The sequence below is a fragment of the Equus asinus genome, chromosome 4 (genome assembly GCF_041296235.1).
Source record: "Equus asinus isolate D_3611 breed Donkey chromosome 4, EquAss-T2T_v2, whole genome shotgun sequence".
In the NCBI taxonomy this organism is placed as follows: domain Eukaryota; kingdom Metazoa; phylum Chordata; class Mammalia; order Perissodactyla; family Equidae; genus Equus; species Equus asinus.
This window is the reverse complement of record NC_091793.1, coordinates 38,837,071-38,858,254: the sequence shown is the minus strand read 5'-3', so window position 1 is coordinate 38,858,254 and position 21,184 is coordinate 38,837,071. Positions and strand designations below refer to the sequence as shown.

Here is a 21,184-nt window from a genome sequence, read left to right as displayed (position 1 = left end):
AGAGCACCCGCGTCCACTTAATACCGCCTCCTCTCCGCCCCAGTCCCACAGAGCAGTCAAACCCCGCTGGGCCCGCCCAGTCCGAGCAGTGCACGCCCGCGCATGCAAATAAACACGCGCCGAGCCCCTCGGGGCGCACGCCGCCGCGCGCGCACCCGCTCCAGCTGGTGCCCACGCGCGCACAGGTAGCGCCCCCCGCAGGACCCCGCAGCGGGGGCGTGGCTAAGCCACAGGGGCGCGCCGCGTCCCAAGGAAGGGAGGCCCGCGGCGGCGGCGCGCTCGACGTGGCGCGAGCGGCTCCGCCCCGCCCCCGCGCGTCCTGGCGGCCAGCTCGCGCCCGGCAGCTATGATTTCCTCAGGTTTGCAGCGTTAGCGCAGAGACGGGCGGAGGTAGGCCTCCTGTCCGCCTCAGCTGGAGGACTTAGCAGGCGGGTGGCTGGGATGCGCTGTGAAGCAGCGAGGATGGCCGGCAGAGGGAGGGGACTGGTTTCCGGGCGGCGCCAAATCCGAGAGGGGGCGCGGTCACCGCCGAGACTGCCGGCGGAGCTCAGGCGGCCACGTCCCGATCCCCCAGGGTGAAGAGGCGGCCTGGGTTTGTCGTCCTCGGGACCTCCAACATGTCGGAGGTGAAGAGCCGGAAGAAGTCGGGGCCTAAGGGAGCCCCCGCGGAGCCCGGGAAGCGGAGCGAGGGCGGGAAGAGCCCCGAGGCCCGATGTGCTGGAGGCGGGGGCTGGGCGGACCCCCGGACCGGCCTGAGCCTGCTCTCTCTGGGGACGTGCCTGGGCCTGGCCTGGTAAGTGTCCGTCCTCCGCTGGTCGCCCCGCTCTTCAGGGCTCCGGCCCCACCCGACTCAGCATCCGGTAACCTCCAACCCCGAGACTTGGGACTTCTGTTCCGCTCCCTCGACCCCAAAGAAAGGACAGCCCAACTTTTTCTTTCCTTTCGCTCGTTTCTTGTAACTCCTTTTTCCTACTTACTAGTGTCGTGCCGGGATCGCTCAACTGGAATTGAGGCTAAGGTTTGGGGAGGAGTCAGCCTTTAGGCGAGGCGGATTCAGCCAAATTTTATTTAGCGCCTGCTACACGTCAGGAGCTTTCATGTTTCTCTAACCCGTTACTTCCTGTCTGCTGTGCGTTTGTCGGGACAAATTTGCCCCGCCCCGCCCCACCCTGTGAATGCCTAATAGGAAAGTTTGCAACCTTACAAGAATTCCCTATGATCTCAAAGCCACAGACGTTCATGATAATATCAAAGTTTGGAGGATTTCTCATATTTTGATCAATGTGCATGCGTTCTGAATTGAAAATCTATTCCTAAGTTACAGATTTGACTTTAGTACTATAAAGCTACAAAAGTATATAGCACTTGTGTTCACCTAAAACTAGACTTTTATAGCTTTTACACCAAGCGAATAGTGATATATTGGTATGATAGGACAAATGAATATTAGGAATAAACTTAAAACCAACTTATTAATTTCATTTTCCCCAATCGTTTTCTTTAGGAATAACTATTTCATTTTAATAGTAAGACTGACGCTGTAAATTAGAATGCCCCTCCATTTTTTACCTATTTTTAAAGTATTTAGAAGATGGTTATTCATCTTCAAGAGTAATGGTATTCTAGAAGGCACCCTGGACATCCTCTAGTTTAGAACATTTTTGATGTTCGTAAATTTTAAAGATTTTATTTTTCCTTTTTCTCCCCAAAGCCCCCCAGTACATAGTTGTGTATTTTTAGTTGTGGGTCCATCTAGTTGTGGCATATGGGACGCCGCCTCAGCATGGCCTCATGAGCCGTGCCATGTTGGTGCCCAGGATTTGAACTGGCGAAACCCTGGGCCGCAGAAGTGGAGCCTCGGAACTTAACCGCTTGGCCATGGGCCGGCCCCCTATGTTCGTAAATTTGAAATTCTGCTTTACTGCTGACTCATTCTGAGTCGAAGTTAATAAAAGATTTGTTACAATAAAGTGAAATGTTGATTGTTAAATATTCTCTTCAAAAAAAGATAAATTGTTTATTTTACTAATATGGTATTTTTATTTATGGGACATTATTACTTTGATCTTAAAAGAATAAATGTACTGGATTTACTGTTAAATAAACTATTCTTGTGTCTTAAAATGCATGACCTTTAGGTAAATAAAAAACCCATTTTGTGTTGGGAAAGTTATTCAGTAATAGAATTTAGTAGGCTAAAAGATGTATGTTGCTTCTCTCTGAAGCCTAATACAACTGATTTTAGTTACTGTATTTATTCTCATTAATTATCCAAAAATACATATTCATGTGAGATAAATTACATCACAAAATGTTGAGCTTTTCAATAATTTTGTTAGTCCGTGGGAAAACACACTAATAGGAATGTATAAAGGAAAAAACTCTTGAAAAGCAGACACTTCAGCTTAGGAATTTACTGTTAAGTGCCTACAGTAAAGAAACAAGTTACATTCATTAGGAAGATTTTATTTGAACTGTGTCTGCAAAATCATGAAACAGTGCTCAAAGATTATTCCTAAAATGGACAGATTATATGATTGTTCTTAAAATAGTTGACTGTTAATTGCTCTTGTGAAATCTTTTGCCGTAAGAGTTGAAGTATAAGTACTTTGGTTGCTGTTTATAGCAAATTATTTATTCATGGTAAATTTAGGAATAAGAAATTATTCTGGGAAGACATTTGCAAGCATTTTCCAAATAAAAAACAAACGTTTGGCATCTCAAAATACTTAAAAGCACACTGGAATTATAAGAAAGCCATTGCAATCTTTACCACTAGAACACATACTTCAGCATCGAAAAGTGGGTCTAGCAAATCTTTATTGAATGCTTACTGTACTAACACTGTCCTGATGGTTAAAATACAACAGCGAATATATGTGCTATCTGTATACTCCTAAACACAGCTTATCCATCCTCTCACACTTTGTCTGATTAGGTCGAGGGGGAAAGTTTACATCCTTCACTGCCCAAGGAGGATTTCAAGACATCATTATATGTGTCTTCAGACATTTAGTCTTTGGATCCTTGTTTGAAAAGTAAACAGAGATAATGCATAACAAAAGTTGGTTTTGGATCCCAAGTGTGGACCTACACACTGCACATCAAGCCATGCTGTGGTGGCATCCCACATACGAAGTAGAGGAAGATGGGCACAGATGTTAGCTCTGCAACTATCTTAAGCAAACAGGAAGATTGGCAACAGATGTTAACTCAGGGCCAATCTTCCTCTCCAGAAAAATAAAATAAAAAAGTGCTATATTCTAACATTTTCTCCCTGTTAAAGTCCTGATATATCATCCTATGTCAGCTTAACAAGACACTAGTGATACCGTTGCCCAAAATTATATGGCTTGAGTGTTATAATTTGCATACCTCATTTGTAAACTTAAGGCAAATTTTCAGATAAGACGATTGAAGAAATTATGCTTTAAAAAGTTTGAAAGTTGTGAAGTCACTAAATAACACACAAAACCTTACAAGCTTATTTAATTACAGTACATGGAAATTTAGTCAACTGGAAGTTCTGTTGTGAAAATTTAAGTTTCTTTTGGAAATTTCAACAGATTTTTAAATTGCCTTTATAAAAGTTTTTCATAACATTTGTGACAATTATGTATAAGAAGTCAAAAGCTCTTTAAACAATAATTCACGTTTTTCCCTCTATCATCTATCTAGTACAACTTTCTCTATAAATTATACAGCAAAATCTTGGTTAACCCCATTTTCCAGCTTGTTGTTAGTGGAGCTTTGTGTGAAAGACAGGGTTATCCTTTAAACACCCTGCTTTTTAAAAACAGAATATGGTCACTGTTTTCCTGAACATTCAGTATTGTGCTGAAAGTGTGAAACACAGGGCCAAATGGGTACTGACCGTAGTAGCGGCCCTGGAATTCCATTTCTTGCAGAAGGTCCATAATAACAGTTTTCTTTGGTTATTTGCCTCTTTTTCATTATCAAGTTGAGACAGCCAGAGAAAATTCTGTATTTATAAATCCTCAATGAGCTGTCTGCCATCACCTAAGCTTCCTAAAGGAGCTCTGCAGAGGCAACACTCCGAGGAAATGCACGCTGTTTAATCCTACAGGGCCCTGAATCTATGTGAGGTCTGTAGACTCACATAGACTGAGGTCTGTAGTGATGGATTTTGAAGGAGTCAGAAAGATACCTTTTCTAAGTCCTACACTAAGGTAGCCAGTTAACCCAGCTCCCTTTCTCCTACGTCAATACCTTCAAGGCCTTTACCTATATGAGAGTGAGAAGAGGCCCAGAAACAGGGTAAGAGAGTGCTTCTCTTCCTGTCAGTGGTCTCATCCATCCGTTCCATTCCATCCTTCATTTGCTATAAACCCAGCCCTGGTTTCAAAGGGAGACAGACCTGGGGCTTCTATCAAGTGCAAGTATAAGGGAGGAGCCCTAATCTTTTATACCACTCTAGGCTTGTCAGAGGGATGGAAAAGCAGCTGCACGAAGCAGTCGAAAAGGCCAGGTACTTACAGAGAATCGTTGGTGTGTTACGCTGTAGGCACTGTCTAGGAGCTTTATAATTAAAAACCCGTTTAATCTCTACGGCAGCCATGTGAACTAAGTAGTGGTGTCCCCATTTTACAGATGAGGAAACTATAGCAAAGATAAATTAAATAACTTGCCCAACGTGGTTATACAGCTAGTAAATGGCAGAGCCAAAGTTGCCCAGCTCCACACTTAACCAGTATGATGTGCTGCCTCCCTTTTATATTAATCCAAAGAGAGGCCAAGACCCTAGAAATAGAAATCCCTGCTCTAGAACTATTTGTAGTCCTTTTCTTTTTTCTACTAGAAGCTGTAGCCCTTAGCAGACCCTAATTGTTTGTCTCATCTAGACTAGGGAAGATAGAGAGTAAGGAGGCCTTGAACTGTTCCTGTTAGAGTGTACCTCTGGTTCATAAAAAGGAAACAAAGCAGGCCGGCCCATGGCCAAGTGGTTAAGTTTGCACACTCTAATTCCGCAGCCCACTGTTTCACTGGTTCGGATCCTGGGTGTGGACCTAGCACTGCTGATCAGGCCATGCTGAGGCGGCAACCTACAACAAGAATATATAACTATGTGCTGGGGGGCTTTGGGGAGGAGAAGAAGAAGAAAAAAAAAGAGGATTGGCAGCAGATGTTAGCTCAGGTGCCAATCTTTAAAAAAAAAAAAAAGGAAACAAAGCACCTTGGGCACTAATCTGGATGCCAGTTTCAAAAATTACTTTTTCAGAATTGAAGCCGTCTTCTCTCAGCATACCATTTTTGGCTTCTAGAAAATCATCTCTTCCTTAAATGAGTTAATGTTTTATAAACATTTATAAGCACTTAGAATGTGTCTGGCACATCTAAGTGAAAAAAGGAAACAAATGTGTTTTAACTCAGCATTGTACAAACCACTTTTCATTTTTCTCATTACTAGCAGTGTCAACTTGATGTTTGTTTTTTCTTATATGCACTATTCGTATGTAACAATGGTGAATCTTTTATTTTTTTTATTTTGGTGAGAAGCTAACCATGAAAAATCCTGCAAATTATCATTAGAGGTTATATTTCCACTAACATGACACCGTTTTCTTCAAGCTTTTGCTTAATATTTGAATTTTGAAGAGAAGGCAGAGATACAGCGTTAAAAATATTTAATAAGGGGCCAGCCCGGGGGTGCACTGGTTGGGTTCGCACGTTCTGCTTCAGCAGCCTGAGGTCCGCCGGTTTGGATCCTGGGTGGGGACATGGCACTGCTCATTGAGTCATGCTGTGGCAGGCATCCCACATGTAGAGTAGAGGAAGATGGGCACGGATGTTAGCTCAGGGCCAGTCTTCCTCAGCAAAAAGAGAAGGATTGGCGGCAGATGTTAGCTCAGGGCTGATCTTCCTCAAAAAGAAAAACATTTAATAAAATGAAAAGTCCTATAATGTATTGTTGTAGTGGATCAACCTTCACAAAAAGTCTCTTTTATAATAACGAGTTTATTCTAAATAAACACACTGATTTATAGAATAAACTCATGAGGTAACACTGTGGAGAAATGGATGATAAAACTAGTTCCTGATATTAGACTTTCTTTAGAGCTATCTCTATCCTTGGTCTCTGTCTCCTAGTCTCAGGTAAGCCTATACTACGAAAAGAACCTCTTAAAAGCAAAGAATGAAACAGTGAATCAAAAAAGAATTGTCTACACATCCATCTTTGAAAATTGGAATAATGGCATTTTCTGATAACCGGAAGTTTTGTTTAAAAATTCCTGTTAGCACACAGAAGAAAACTCAATCTGTACTAATTGTGTAACCTCGGCTTAGTCAATTCAGTGTTATCTCATAGGATAGACATTAGCCATCATCAAAAGAAATTTATTTCATCCAACATATGTTTAAAAAGCTGAAAATCTATTTTAGCTTTGGGCAGTTTTGTAGCACCATCTAGCCTAATGATGACATTTATGAGCTTGAAACATCACCACCTTTGCAGTAATGCAAAGTGCAGAAGTCTTTCACCTCTCCATTGAGTTTTGGAATTTTTAAGTATTTGACTTTTAATAGAAGTCAGTTTCACAAAACAGTGTCAATTAGTGGTTCTCAGCTTTGCTGAGATCCCCAGGTAACCTAGGGAGCTTTTAAAATTTACAATATCCTTGTGGTTAAGTTTGCACTCTCCACTTTGGCAGCCCGGGGTTCACAGGTTGGATCCCGGGCTTGGACCTAGCACTGCTCATCAAGCCATGTTGTGGTGGCATCCCACATAAAATAGAGGAAGATTGCCACAGATGTTAGCTCAGTGACAATCTTCCTCAAGCAAAAAAAAAAAAAAAGAGGAAGATTAGCAACAGATGTTAACTCAGGGTCAGTCTTCCTCACAAAAACAAAGCAAAACAAAAATAAAATTTACAATATCCAAGTCGCATCACAAACCAATTAAGTCATAATTTCCATGGGTGGGACCCAGGCATCAGACTTTCTTAAAGCTGCCGGGTGTCTCCAATATGCAGCAAAGCTTTTGACCCACTGGTCTATGTACTCTGATTTAGGCACTCATTTCATATGGTTCTGCTCCACTGCTTTTTGATGACTCAGTAAATGTACAAAGAATTTCAGCTGCTTTTTCTGAGCCCAAAGAATTGAATCAGAGTAGATTAACCAAAATGGTATCAGATCCAAAGCATTTCTTTTGTGCTTGCTCATTCCAAGTCGTATACAAGCAAAAGTCCATTTATTGTTTTTAAGATTAGGATAACTTTTTTAGGCTTCTACCCTTTACGATTTACCAGATGAAGAACAAACTCCAATTTTAGAATGGTACCTGAAGTACACCAATATGACTTGTATTTTTGTATGTATTATGCACCTTGCACTGCTAATGTGTTCTCTTGTCACTTTGACAATGACTGACTCCTGTTTTCAGTTTTGACTTCTGTTATTTTGCAACTTCTAATCATCACCCATTTCTTTCGTTCCACTCCACTGCTTTTTTCTCCTCTCCTACATTTTAATTTAAAAAATTTTTATATAAATAACTCTTGCTTCTGCATTTCAGTGTAAAAAAATTAATTTTCTAGATATTGCCCAAATACGGCCTTAAGAAAAATAGTAGAGATCACATATCTTGCTCTAAATAATTCATCATTTCTTCCTCCACAATATTTCTCGTGCATACTCTGTTACAGATATCACACCGTCTCGCTCACAGGATTGTGAGTGTGAACAGGGGCAGAGTTTCACTCATCTATGCTTGAGTAGTACACTTAAACCAGTAACTACCACATAGCAGGCTTTCTAAATGTTTGTTGAAATAAACTAATAAAAGCTGCCACTACCTGTACCACAATTCATGTTGTTCCTACCAGAAGTGGGTGTAAAATAATCCTTGAAAATTCAGACTTAAATGGATATGAATTAGGAGGTAGTGATTTTTTCTTTCTTTTCCAGGTTTGTATTTCAGCAGTCAGAAAAGTTTGCAAAGGTGGAAAACCAATACCAGTTACTGAAAATAGAAGCCAATGAATTCCAAGGGCTTCAAAGTAAAATCAGTTTAATCTCAGAAAAGGTAATTATTAATTGGCTTATTTGGGGAGATTTTCCCATTTTTCTTCTCCACTCCCACCCTTTTACCTCGTTTATAAATTCTTTTTTCCTGCCTTGTAGACCATTACTATTTTAACTCTCACTAGTCTTCCAACCTCTTCACGTTCTCCCTTCAATCCAGTTTAGACTTAGATTATATTCTGAAAGGACAGGATTTTTTTATATAACAAACGTTATTGTTTAAAAAGAACCATATGCTCATATTGATGTGACCGCAATTTTGTATTTAAATGTCAAGTATCTAGAGCACTGAAAATACAGTTAATCTTCAGGTATAAAGTTAGAATAGAAACAGCACTTGGGCAAAGATCCGTCAGTTTTTCTTTCTTTACTCTCCACTTGGTAAGCATATATACATATGCATATAAGAAAAACTAACCTAAAAATAAGTAGATTTTGTAGCCAAATGAAAACTAAAATCCACGTTTATATTGTGTTTCTTCAACCTGCAAATGCAGATGCATTATTACTGTGATTCTTAGAAATGTGAGACAGATTAAAGAATTTTTATCTACCTCGCTTCTCAGGAGAGGGTCAGCTACAATCAGTAAGGCATCCTGTGGGCCTAGTCTGGCTACCAGGGACCAAGCTGTCATTGGGAAACATGCCTTGTTTGTTCATTTATTCATTCACTAAATCTTTACTTGTGTCCTAAGGTAGACAAGGACTTGTGCTTGGCACCGAGGTAAGCAAAGATGTTATAAAAGTAGACAGAAATGAAACAGAGTGTCTAAGTTCTTACAGCCTCATGCACAGGATGAGCATATAATCGCTCAGAAGAGAAAAACCAGGGGCTGGCCCACCGTGGCCGATTGGTTAAGTTCGCACACTCCGCTGCAGGCGGCCCAGTGTTTCGTTGGTTTGAATCCTGGGCGCGGACGTGGCACTGCTCATCAAACCATGCTGAGGCAGCATCCCACATGCCACAACTAGAAGGACCCACAACAAAGAATATACAACTATGTACCGGGGGCTTTGGGGAGAAAAAGGAAAAAGATAAAATCTTTAAAAAAAGAAGAGAAAAACCACGGGTGAAAATTATGCATCTCCCACCCATGCCAGAGGATTTCGTGGAGGGTGAGTTTAGCTACCTCTGGGAACAAGCTGCAAGAGTTGGTATTTTAACCTAGGGCTCAAGCTGGAATCTGGTTATAGTTGTTGAGGGGCCCTCTAATCAGAAAAAGCATAATGATAGAAAACATACCAGGAGATAGAAACTTCCTATACATACGTGCTATTAAAAACAAATTTTGAAGAAAGATTTCTTTTTTAAATGAAAAATTTGGTAGCCATTAAAATTCTTTTTGAAGCATATTTTTAAAATATCATCGTAGGATCCAAGAAATGTTCAGTCTTTGCATAGCTCTTTCTCTCCCAGCCTGCCCTAGGAATAGTTTAACAATAGCTGCCTTTTCACAAAGCTGCCCCCAAAGGCCAGCCTAACTCAGTAGGAGGGGAAAACATCTACAAGTGGGCTCTCATCACAACCGTATGACCTTGAAAAATTACTTTAACTTCTCTTGGCCTCTATTTCATCATTTATTAAATGAGAATAACAAGATTTCTATAAAGATCAGATGAGATACAATATCTATGCAAAAGTGTTTGAAAGTTTTCAAGCAGTAATAAAGTTAAGGTATTAGCTCTTTAAAAAATGAAAAACTGGTAGAATATATTGGTAGCCCAAAAATGCTAGCTGTTGTGGTATACTAGTCGCTATATATTGGCAGATTAAATCTTGAGACCTTATTATCCTGAAAAGGTGATCTTATACTTGTGGTCTACTGGGGTATACTGCCTCCAGATTAAAATGATGCTCTACTGAACAGCCTCCAAAGGACGTGACCTTAGGTGCAGATAAGCTTGCCTCTTCAGAATGCTGCAAATAAGACAACTAAATCTAACGGTATTACCAGTGTACAAGTATTTCTCAGAATTGGTTTTTAAAGGAAGTTGTATTATGGCTACACATATACATTGAAAATAATTTTTAAACAAGATTTCAGAGTGGTCTTATTCTATTAGTCAGGACTCACATGTTGTTCCCAGCTATCACTTGGAACTGCTTTAGGTGTTGATTGAGGTGGGCCCAGAAGGTTTATAGCCATTCTTCTTCCTAAACATCAACAAACATGTTCTTTATACCCTGAGATATGGGGACTACAACAAGGCATAAAACATAATCTCTTCCCCTAGGGAACATAGAAGCTCTCATATCTTCCCCAGGGTAATTCATCATCTGTTAAAGAGTCAGATTTCAGAGTCTCTTCTAAGCCTTTCTTCACTGCCCTCCAGACTTCTGATTTCTCCTCTAAGCATACATTCTCCCCATGCTAATTCTGTCGTGATACAAACCATAATCTATTGTGATTTTTTGTTATTAATTTGCTTGTCTCCTTTACTGCTCTTTAGGACAAACATTGTGTTTTTTATCTCTGCATACCTAGTGCCTAATAATGGAACAGAAGACACTCAATAAATCTTATGGGACTCTAGAATATATGATGTAAAAGATTCAAAGCACTATCTCCCCTATCAAGTTGTGAAGTCAGGGGCTGTACTATATCTATATTTTCTGTCTGTCTAGCACAAGGTCTGGCACAGAGTGAACACTCAAGAATTCTTGAATTATATATGCTAAGTACCAAATAGTTGGCAAAAACATAATACAATAGGTGCTACAGGAGTTCAGGCTGTCACGGCTCAGGCTGTGGAAGAATGCCGCACTGAGGAGCTGAAATCTGGTCTGAGCCTTGAAGGAAGAACACAACTTAACTAAGCAAAGAGGAGGGAAAAATAGCATAGAGAGAGGTTATGGAATTTAGGACTTTACCCTAGAAGTATTAGGAAACATTGTGGGTTTTTTAATGTTGTACCATGGTGTGCATAGCAGTTTTTTTTTTTAAGATTGGCACCTGAGCTAACAACTGTTGCCAATCTTCTTTTTGTTTTTTCATGCTTTTTTCTCGCCAAATCCCCCCAGTACAAGGTTGTATATTTTAGTTGTGGGTCTGTGTAGCAATTTTTAAAAGCTTAATCTGGCTATGGTGTTAGAATGATTTAGAAAGGAAGTAACTGGAAGCAGATATTAGATAATACTTCTGAAATATTTTCCTTGATCATCAAAATCTAGTTTGGGTGCCCTACCTAAATGCTTCTATAGCTCTTCCCCTGTCATAGCTCATATAGACTTGGCTTTCTCCCCAGTTAAACTAAGCTACTTAAGGGTAGAAGTATGTCTTGTACAGTATTATGTCTTCAACACAATGCTGCAAACATTTGATAAATTAATGATCATTTCTATGCCTTCCTATATTCTGTAAGGTTATATCATCTATGTGTGAGTGTAGACCAAAAGAGGTCCACGACCTGGCTCTTCTACATTCTGGACACATATTATAGGAGATGCCAGGAGTTTACCGTAATTTACAGATACTTAGAACACTTTCCCATTTGACATTAGTTGTCTCAGTTTTGCCTTTGTGATATCTGTAAGATCTGATTCTGGTACCTTCTCTACAAGAGGTCAGTCAACAAATTTTTTTCTCAGGCAGAAACTTCCAGAACCATAGGATTTAGGAAAGTTAACAAATTTTATAACTAAGTTGCAGTTTATAAAAAAGCCAAATAACCATAAAAATTACAACTAAGTTGCTTTCCATCGGAGTGGAAAAAAGAGGGAAATGTGATCTGCTTCAAACTTCTGTAACATTATTTTTCTCTTGACTATCCCTCCATAAAAATCTGCAAATATTTAGGACTGTAAACTCAAGTGTATATTTTTTTCTACCATAGCACTAATCTATTAAATTTTTAAAAATATTTTGACAACTATTAAAGTAATAATTGTTTTTGTCAGTATGATTCTTATATACTTGGATATTTTAGACATCTTCAGAATTTGAACTTGCCACATGATTGTTAGAGTGTGTTTCCCTCATATAAAAGTTATTAAGTAGCCTTGGGAATTGTTTTGTGTTATAAATGCAGCTTGAGTCTACTGAAAGTATCCTGCAGGAAGCTACATCATCCATGTCTTTGGTGACCCAGTTTGAGCAGGAAGTGTCCAGCCTCCAAAGTATCATGCATGACATTCAGAATAGTGAAGAGATGCTTATTCAAAAGATGCAAAGCCTTAATGAGAAATTCCAGAATGTTACAGATTTCTGGAAGAGAAGCCTAGAAGAAATGAATGTTAATACAGACGTTTTCAAATCAGAATCAAAACGCATACGTTCTCAAGTTACTGTCCAAATTAACTCGGCTGAACAAGGAATAAAATTGCTCACTGAAAGACTAAAAGATTTGGAAGACAGCACATTAAGGAATATTAGAACAGTGAAAAGACAAGAAGAAGAAGATCTTCTGCGAGTAGAGGAGCAGCTAGGCTCTGACACAAAAGCAGTTGAAAAGTTAGAAGAGGAACAGCATGCTCTCTTTGCCAAAGATGAAGAGCTGACTAATAAACTTTCCAACTACGAACCCAAAGTTGAAGAATGCAAGACACATTTGCCAACAATTGAAAGTGCTATTCGCTCTGTCCTCAGAGTCTCTCAGGATCTAATAGGGACAGAAAAGAAAATGGAAGACTTGACTATTCAGATGTTTAATATGGAAGATGATATGCTGAAAGCAGTATCTGAAATAATGGACATGCAGAAAACTCTTGAAGGAATTCAGTATGATAATAGCATATTAAAGATGCAAAATGAACTGGATGTTCTAAAAGGAAAAGTTCATGATTTTATGGTATATTCAGGTACAAGAGAAAAGGGAACTTTAGAAGAATATAATCTAGAAAATAAAGGAGTTGATAGTGATTTTTAAATGCACTACATTTATTCTGATGAAGCATATTGTTGTATGTAAATTGATTATTTCCATGCTTTTGTGTTACTTTAATATGCTTCACTTATCCTACATTGTTGGAAAATGAGTGAGATGTCCACACAAACAGATTATCTAGATAATCAAAGCTTCTCTTTTTAAGCAATAAAACTTATTTCATTTTATCCATTTTAAATAGAAATATTTCTAAAATATATATTCTTCTTTTTAAAACAATATACTTAATATTTTTTTATCTTTTTCTAATAATTAATGGACATCATTATGAATTTTACCTATGATATTGGACCCAAACGTATTAATGTCTCTAGGAGCTATTGAGGAGTGTTTACCTCCTCACTAAATGACCCCTGTTTGCTATTTTCAAACTTTATGTCTATTTCCTGTAGCTTTTCTGTCATCTGAAAAGGTGACCCACTGACCTGATCTTAACTGTCAGGTTGGTTGATAATATGCCTGCCTCAGCCAGTTCTTCATTAATTTACTTCAGGCTAAGAATCTAGACAACCAAGTTCATAGGAATTTTGTCTAAAATATGAGCTAACATGCCTGAGGGAGAACCTAGGGAGCTTTGCTATGAATTAACATGTACTTTTGAAAACTCTGGAGCCTGGGAAACGTTTTTACTTTTTGGTGAGGTTCTAAACTGTGTTACAGATTCTGATAGGAATTTTCAAATGAGTAAATATGTTTGTATTGAAGCCTTTTCCTATGAATTAAGTATGTGTGCCTTGAAGGATGGACTTTTGGAATATCTTTGTATACCTGGGCTTCCTTTTTTTTTTTTTGAAGGTTCTAACTGTGTTTCACACTCTTGAGTTTGCTAGATACATGATCTCCAGATAAATTCTTCTACTTCAAGAAAAATACACCAATAAGCCTGTGGCCTATTTTAAAGAGGAAAAAGCAGTATAATGAGAAATGATGATAATGATGGTAATTGAAAGTATGTTATTATTTTAAAGAGTCCCCAAACTAATTGCCCAACCAAACTTGTTTCACATAGTGATTTTATTTTACTCAAAATTACATAATGGAGTCACAAGGAATAAGACATGGACACGCTGAGGTGAGATTAAGGGGAGGGCTAGCTAGATTTTTCCAATAATGATCATCAGAAATGAGCAGGGTTGGAGGAGCACATAAGACTTTTGTTGGTAAACTCGTGTCAGGAGCATCTGAGATTAGTGTTGAAAACTGAGTCAACTGCATGTGGAAGTAGTGTTCTTATTTGTTTCTTCTTGTCAGTAACCAACTGTAGTCCCAGTTTTATAATGCAATTTCAGCAGAATTAAACACAAAGAACTTGAAAACAGTTACAAAAAGTAGTTGTGGTCAGGTAGTTTTACTGTGTAAATTTGCACACTTTTTGGGAAAATCCCAAACAAGTTCTACTTTGGGGTTAGGAGGGCCTATGATAGACAGCCATGAGTCATAAAAATAAGCCTGGAAGAGTGCTACTATTAAGGAGCGTAGCATTAATTTCTGAAATCTTAACATTAAATTTCTTGACTTCTGAACGTCTAAGTTCTTGTCTGTGTACACTGGCAAAATTGTGTTTGTTTATTTTTATTTTCATGCTAATAAAATAGACTATAAAGTTAGCTGGAAGTTTGTTGTTTCAACCTCTGGCCTGTCAGGGCAGATGTGATCTCCTGTACTCTTCACTTTTATTCGTTTATTTTTTTTTGCCTATCACCAGATTTGATACATCATTGTTAACTTGTATATAGCATAGTAACGGTTACAAAAAGTAAATGGAAACAGAGTGGCCACTGTGCTCTGTAGTGACAGTTACAAGGGAAAGAAAAACTGCCCTTCTACAAGTATTTCATGAGAAAATTATTGAGTACATGTATAAACACATGTATGCACATGTACATATTCCTTTACTCGGGTTTTCCTGTAAAACATTGCCACTAGAGAGATTTAGACATACTTAATTTGTCTGTCTTTGTTTCTTACATTCATTTATTTAACACAGATACTTGACATTTCAAAAACTTCCCTATGTATCAAATATTAAGTTACATTTGTAGTCTTTCCTTTAAGGAAGATTACCATATTTTAGAGCACATTTTTGTATCTTTGTAGTTGATAATAAATTTATATCAATTAATTTCTATGAGTACTGGGTCCATTTTTTTTTAATTTAGCACATATAAATCACTTCTTTAAAACAAACACCTAATTTTTTTTAAACTTTTGGATGTAAAGTTTAAAAGTATATTTACAGTAATATTGCCTTAAATTTTGCTTAATGATTAGAGCCTGTTGATTGTGTACTTTTATATTTTGTGAAAATGAAAAATGTTGATTTATTAGCCTTTATGTTTCATAGAAAACTAAACTGTAAAATACAAAGTTAATTGCATTATTTTTAACCTCATTGTAATTGTAGACCATTGTATGAATCTATAATCTTGAGCAAAGCTTAATATGAGGTCATTATAAATAATGATGCTGTAAATTCACCAAACAGTTGGGGAAAAAAAACTCCTTTCTCTATAGATTTACCTCATATTTGCACAGTTGTCAAAAATTCTGCATGGGCCGGCCCAGTGGCCGAGTGGTTGGGTTGTGTGCTCTGCTTCCGTGGCCTGGGCTTTCACTGGTTCGGGTGCTGGGCATGGACATGGCAACGCTCATTGGGCTTGCTGGGGTGGCGTCCCACATAGCACAACCAGAAGGACTTCCAACTAGAATGTACAACTATGCCCTGGGGGTTTTAGGGAGAATAAGAAGAAAAAGAAAAAAGCCTGGTGCTGGCCTGGTGGCACAGCGGTTAAGTTCACACGTTCTGATTCTTGGTGGCCTGGGGTTCGCCAGTTCAGATCCCGGGTGCGGACATGGCACCACTTGGCAAAAGCCTTGCTGTAGTAGGCGTCCCATGTATAAAACAGAGGAAGATGGGCATAGATGTTAGCTCAGGGCCAGTCTTCCTCAGCAAAAAGAGGAAGATTGGCAGTAGTTAGCTCAGGGCTGATCTTCCTCAAAAAAAAAAAAAAAAAAATGCCTCTGCAAATTTACCCAGCATCAGTTTGTTTCAGTTCAGCTATGAACTATTAATTTAATACAAATCAAAATGCTCCATCCAGCTTTACGCAGCAGGGGAGGAGAGAACTAACATTTTGGAGCCTATTCTGTGACACTGCTAGGAGGTCTACATTCATGTCATCATCCTAACAGCTCCATGCACTGAGTCCCTACCATGTCCCAGTCACTGTGCTCGGCATTTGATGTATCACTAAGTCTCACTGCAGCTTTGCTAGCTATGAGACCCATTTTACAAATGAGGAAATTGAGGCTCAGCAAAATCTTTTTTTTTTTTTTTTTGAGGAAGATTAGCCCTGAGCTAACATCTGCTGCCAACCCTCCTCTTTTTGCTGAGGAAGACTGGCCCTGAGCTAACATCCATGACCATCTTCCTCTGCTTTACATGTGGGACGCCTACCACAGCATGGCTTGCCAAGTGGTGCCATGCCCACACCCAGGATCCGAACCGGCGAACCTGGGCTGCTGAAGCAGAACATGTGCACTTAACCGCTGCGCCACAGGGCTGGCCCCAAAATCTTAATCAAGCTGCTGTGTCTGTCCAACTCCAGAGGCCACTGACCTCCCACTATACAGTGCAACCTGCTGCTGTTCAACTAGGGGAGGAAAAAAATCACAAGAAATCTGCTGTCAGTAGAACTATCTTGAGAATTCAAAAAGCTATAATTTAGCCAAATGTGTCTACTACCATGTCACCCTTAAACTAGACTATAAGTCACTCAAAAGTTGTAACTGTGACCTAAACTTGTTTTGGGCCTTTGGCATAAGAAGGAATCAATAAATGTTCAGGGAAGAGTGGGAAAGTAGTGGAGAAAGAGCCCTAGACTGGAATCCTAATTTGGCTTTGCCACTAACTATATGTTCTTGGGCACTTTATTTTGGGGCTCAGTTTTTAAATTTGTAAAATGAGGGAATTGTACCAAATAATCTCTAAGATCCCTTCTGGCTTTAAGTGCTTTTAAATTTTAGAGATCAATAAAATTTCCAGATCCTTTAGTATAATTCAAAGATCCTAAAGTTTTTGGAAGGCCAATTGGACCCAGAAATCATTCCCTTGAACCACGTTGTTATGCTTGTAGATCGAGACGGTATTTAACATCACAGCACAGCATCTAGCTTAATACCTTGCATATGTGATAGGAACTTAAATATTCAAATACCCGGGTAAATCTTTTGAGCTACTGATACAGTCTCCTATCCTTCTGTCCGTCCTAGGCAAATAAACAAGCTGTAGGTAATTTTTAAAAATAATTCAGTAAAACAGTTTCTAGACTATCCCTACACTGTATGGAGTTTATATTTTAGTGAAGATCAATAGAAGTTCATGATAAATTGCCTTTATAAGCTACCAAGTGAAACACAGAGGTTTACTAGCAGCTTCTTAATGATCTGATCCTTCTAAGAATAAACTTAGCTCTCTCTGAGGTGTCTTTACTGTGTAACTCTATGAAGCTAAGTTTACTCTACTAGAATAGATACATTAATAGAGGATAACCTAGTAATGAAATAGATAAAAGTAAGCCATCTCCTTTCACCTGTGCGAGTCTCTGTTTCAGCAAATACACGTAATTGCAAAACTTTCCCCTTAAAAATAAAACATGGTGGGGCCGGCCCAGTGGCACAGTGATTAAGTGCGCACATTCCGCTTTGGCGGCCCGGGTTTGCCAGTTCAGATCCCAGGTGTGGACATGGCACGGCTTGGTACGCCATGCTGTGGTAGGCGTCCCACATGTAAAGTAGAGGAAGATGGGCATGGATGTTAGCTCAGGGCCAGTCTTCTTCAGAGAAAAGAAGAGGATTGGCAGCAGTTAGCTCAGGGCTAATTTTCCTCAAAAAAAATTAATTAATTAATTAAATAAAACATGGTTTTGCAATCACTACTTGATTTCCTTCCTATTTGTGGCTATTGCTTAATGTGATACCCACAGTAACATTTTCACAATCTCACTTCTCTACCAAAGAACATTTTGGGTCACCTTCCTCACTGATAACTAATGTAGCATAAACTTATTGAGGAGAAAAATCCCAAAACATATTTTGAAGCCAAACCTATGTGCTGGGGCAAGGAGGGGTTATTGCTGCTTTGAATTAACTATTCTACGGCCCCATTTCAGCTTGTCATTTCTTTGCAACTCTGTAGCTGCTCCTTTTTTGAGCTGCCATAAAAATAATATTCCAAGCATATTAAATTTTTATTTGCATTAAATAAAACTAAGTCAATGTTACCAAAATAATCTCAAAAGGTTAACTGAGCAAACTAAGCAAATGTAATTTAAGAAGGGTGATTCGTAAAAAAAATATTGAAGAAATGGCCATTTTGGAAAAAACTTGATGTCTTTAGATTAAACTGCTTATCTTATTTTGTAAAAAATGTTTTTCAGTCTGCATATTTGCTTTTTTATTCCATGTTTTTTCTGGATTTTAAATCCATTTATTATTTTCTTTCCCAAACTAAATTACAAACTCCCAGAAAGCAGAGACAGTTCTTGATCATACTAGCACATACTAGCACAGTAAATATTGTTGAATCAAAATGGTTTTGATTATCAGTAGAAAGCTGTAGACAATCTCTACTTTAAAACAATGCTTTCCTAGAAAACGAGCTCAAAGTTAAATGTGCAAAAGTCAAACGATTACATACATATTGGAAGTGAGATTCCCTTTTTCAGTGTAATCACAATGTATGTCTGTCTTCCGACACAGGCTTTGACAATATAGTTTACATTGTTCTTTAATTTTTTTCTTCATAGTTGAGCACACGGCATTAAATAAAATTAAGTTAATGTTACCAAGATAATCCCACAAGGTTAACTGAGCTTGTTAATCTTCTTGTTGAAGCTTAATAGTCTCACCTGAAAATTCCTATCTTTGTTTTATTTTTTTGTTGTTGACTATATTTGACATGTAACATTGTGTAAATTTAAGGCATACAGTGTATTACTTGGATACGTTTATATATCCAACCATGAGAAAGGAAGATATCCTGCTATTTGTTACAACATAGATGGACTTTGAGCACATTTGTTTTAATTTTCAATTTTGTATTGTTTATGAGACTTACCCATATTATCACTGTAACAAGCATTTTAATTTTCCCCTTTCCCTCTTAATTTTATTAACTGATGGCACAATGTAATACAATTTCAAATATTGGAAATACAGTAAAATAATTCAACTTCCCCAAAACTGCTATATAAACACGCACACACACCACCACCGACAAAAACAAAAAGAACAACTTGAAATGTTGCCAGGCACTTGTGTGGCTCAAAATGTTCATCAACTAATGTGACCAAGTTAAACCAAAACGACAATTTGGAGATAGCAGTATACAATGGATGGTGGGGAAGGAGGGTGGCATTGAAACATACAGAAGTTGAGAACCACTTGTATTGGGAATCATGGAATTTTAGAACCTTGGAGATAGTTATTTGCTTGTTGTTTTGTTTTTACATGTCTGTCTTCTCTACTAAACTACTGTTTATTCAAGGTCTCATGGATAGTTAGATACTCCAGAAAATTATTCTTAAAAGTGACAGGACAATAAAACACGTCCACATAGAGTCTTGGACCTTGGTCTCTTCATTCTAGCTCTCGTTATAACTACAAACAAACTTTGTTTCAGAAGTTATGTTGCCTTCTTTGACCCCCCAAATTTGCCAAAGCTCATCTAGAGGAGGCTTCCTCCTCCCTTCTCCAGCAAGTGGAAAAAACACAGCACTGCCTCTTATTTAGCTCATTTTGCCACCGTTCAGAGGACTGATGGAGCAAAAATAGTAACTGAAAAATGCCATTTCCTGTAACATTTTATGAAGTTTCCTTAATGTTTTCCTTCTTATTCATTAGTGACACACTTAATACATCTTTTACCAAATGCTTTCCAGAAGATCAGTAACTGAGTTATAGTTAAAAATAACACCTAAACTTTAAGTTGAATTTTAAATGTTAAGCTTTTAACCAATTTAATTATTGTGGTATTGCATTTTTTTATAGTGTAAGAAGTCTGAAGCTATCATGGAACAACTGAAGTCTTTTCAAATTATTGCTCGTCTAAAGCGTCTACAGGAGGAAATTTATGAAGTGAAAACTTGGTCCAACAGGATAAGTGAAAAACAGGACATAGTGAACAACAATTTGACAACTCTCTCTCAAGATGTTACAAAAGTAGACCAAAGTACAACTTCCATGGCAAAAGATGTTGGTCTCAAGATTACAACTGTAAAAACAGACATGCGACGTATTTCAGGTTTAATAACTGATGTAACATCATTGACAGATTCTGTGCAAGAACTAGAAAATAAAATAGAAAAAGTAGAAAAAAGTACAGTAAAAAACATAGGTGATCTTCTTTCAAGTAGCATTGACCGAACAGCAACGCTCCGAAAGACAGCATCTGAAAATTCACAAAGAATTATCTCTGTTAAGAAGATACTTTCTGAGCTAAAGAGTGATTTCAACAAGCATACAGATCGGTTTTTAAGCTTAGAAAGTGACAGAGCTAAGGTTCTGAAGACAGTGACTTTTGCAAATGATCTAAAACCAAAGGTGTATAATCTAAAGAAGGACTTTTCCCGTTTGGAACCATTGGTAAATGACTTAACACTACGCATTGGCAGGTTGGTTAAGGACTTACTGCAAAGAGAGAAGGAAATTGCTGTCTTAAATGAAAAGATATCTAATTTAACAGTAGTCCGAGCTGAGATTAAGGATATAAAAGATGAAATCACACACATTTCAGATCTGGATTAAATTTTTTTTGGGGGGGGGGGTCTTGAGGAAGATTGGCCCTGAGCTAACATCTGTGCTCATCTTCCTCCATTTTATATGTGGGATTCCTGCCACAGCATGGCTTGATAAGCAGTGCTAGGTCCATGCCCAGGATCCGAACTAGCGAGCCCCGGGCCACCAAAGCAGAGTGCACGAACTTAACTGCTATGCCACCGGGCTGGCCCCTGGATTAGTTTATTTTTTTAGATTAGACTAAAGTAACGTTTTTTTCTATGGGACCTCTGTCATGTTATAAAAAAAACAAGAAGTCATAAATAATGAAATTTTGGAGTAAATACCATTTTATATTTGATTCTCTTTTGTACAGTAAAAATAAAATTTTTAAAAGGGTTGAAGCACTTGATTTTCAAAAATAAGTATGCTAAAACATATACTTGCAACTTTATATAACAAGAGCTTTATGCATCCC

The 21,184-nt window shown here is 38.3% G+C and overlaps 2 protein-coding genes across 4 annotated transcripts in view; one reads left to right on the top strand and one right to left on the bottom strand.

Annotated features, from left to right (window-relative positions):
• The window catches only part of APAF1 (apoptotic peptidase activating factor 1), a 75,376-nt gene extending 74,259 nt beyond the window's left edge, over window positions 1-1,117 (bottom strand). Inside the window, exon 1 of the mRNA XM_014834996.3 lies at window positions 978-1,117. The gene's annotated coding sequence lies outside the window, so the exon portion shown is untranslated. The remainder of the gene's footprint in view (window positions 1-977) is intronic.
• IKBIP (IKBKB interacting protein) lies at window positions 55-21,033 on the top strand. Of its 3 annotated transcripts, XM_070507131.1 has the most exons (4): window positions 55-185; window positions 575-793; window positions 7,930-8,047; window positions 19,981-21,033. In XM_070507131.1, exons 1-4 carry the CDS (start codon window positions 103-105, stop codon window positions 20,734-20,736), a joined length of 1,176 nt encoding a protein of 391 aa, XP_070363232.1. In that variant the 5' UTR covers window positions 55-102; the 3' UTR covers window positions 20,737-21,033. The 3 variants fall into 3 exon arrangements, with proteins under 3 accessions (XP_070363232.1, XP_014690487.1, XP_014690486.1); XM_014835001.3 differs by lacking the exon at window positions 55-185 and having other exon boundaries at window positions 618-793; XM_014835000.3 differs by lacking the exons at window positions 55-185; window positions 19,981-21,033 and adding an exon at window positions 12,076-15,052 and having other exon boundaries at window positions 618-793.
• The last annotated feature ends 151 nt before the right edge of the window (window positions 21,034-21,184 follow it).

Coding starts and splice junctions, on each gene's coding strand:
- IKBIP (XM_070507131.1), top strand. CDS start 103: ATGCAAATAAACACGCGCCGAGCCCCTCGGGGCGCACGCCGCCGCGCG. Junction 186..574: donor TGGTGCCCACGCGCGCACAG/GTAGCGCCCCCC, acceptor CCGATCCCCCAG/GGTGAAGAGGCGGCCTGGGT. Junction 794..7,929: donor ACGTGCCTGGGCCTGGCCTG/GTAAGTGTCCGT, acceptor TTTCTTTTCCAG/GTTTGTATTTCAGCAGTCAG.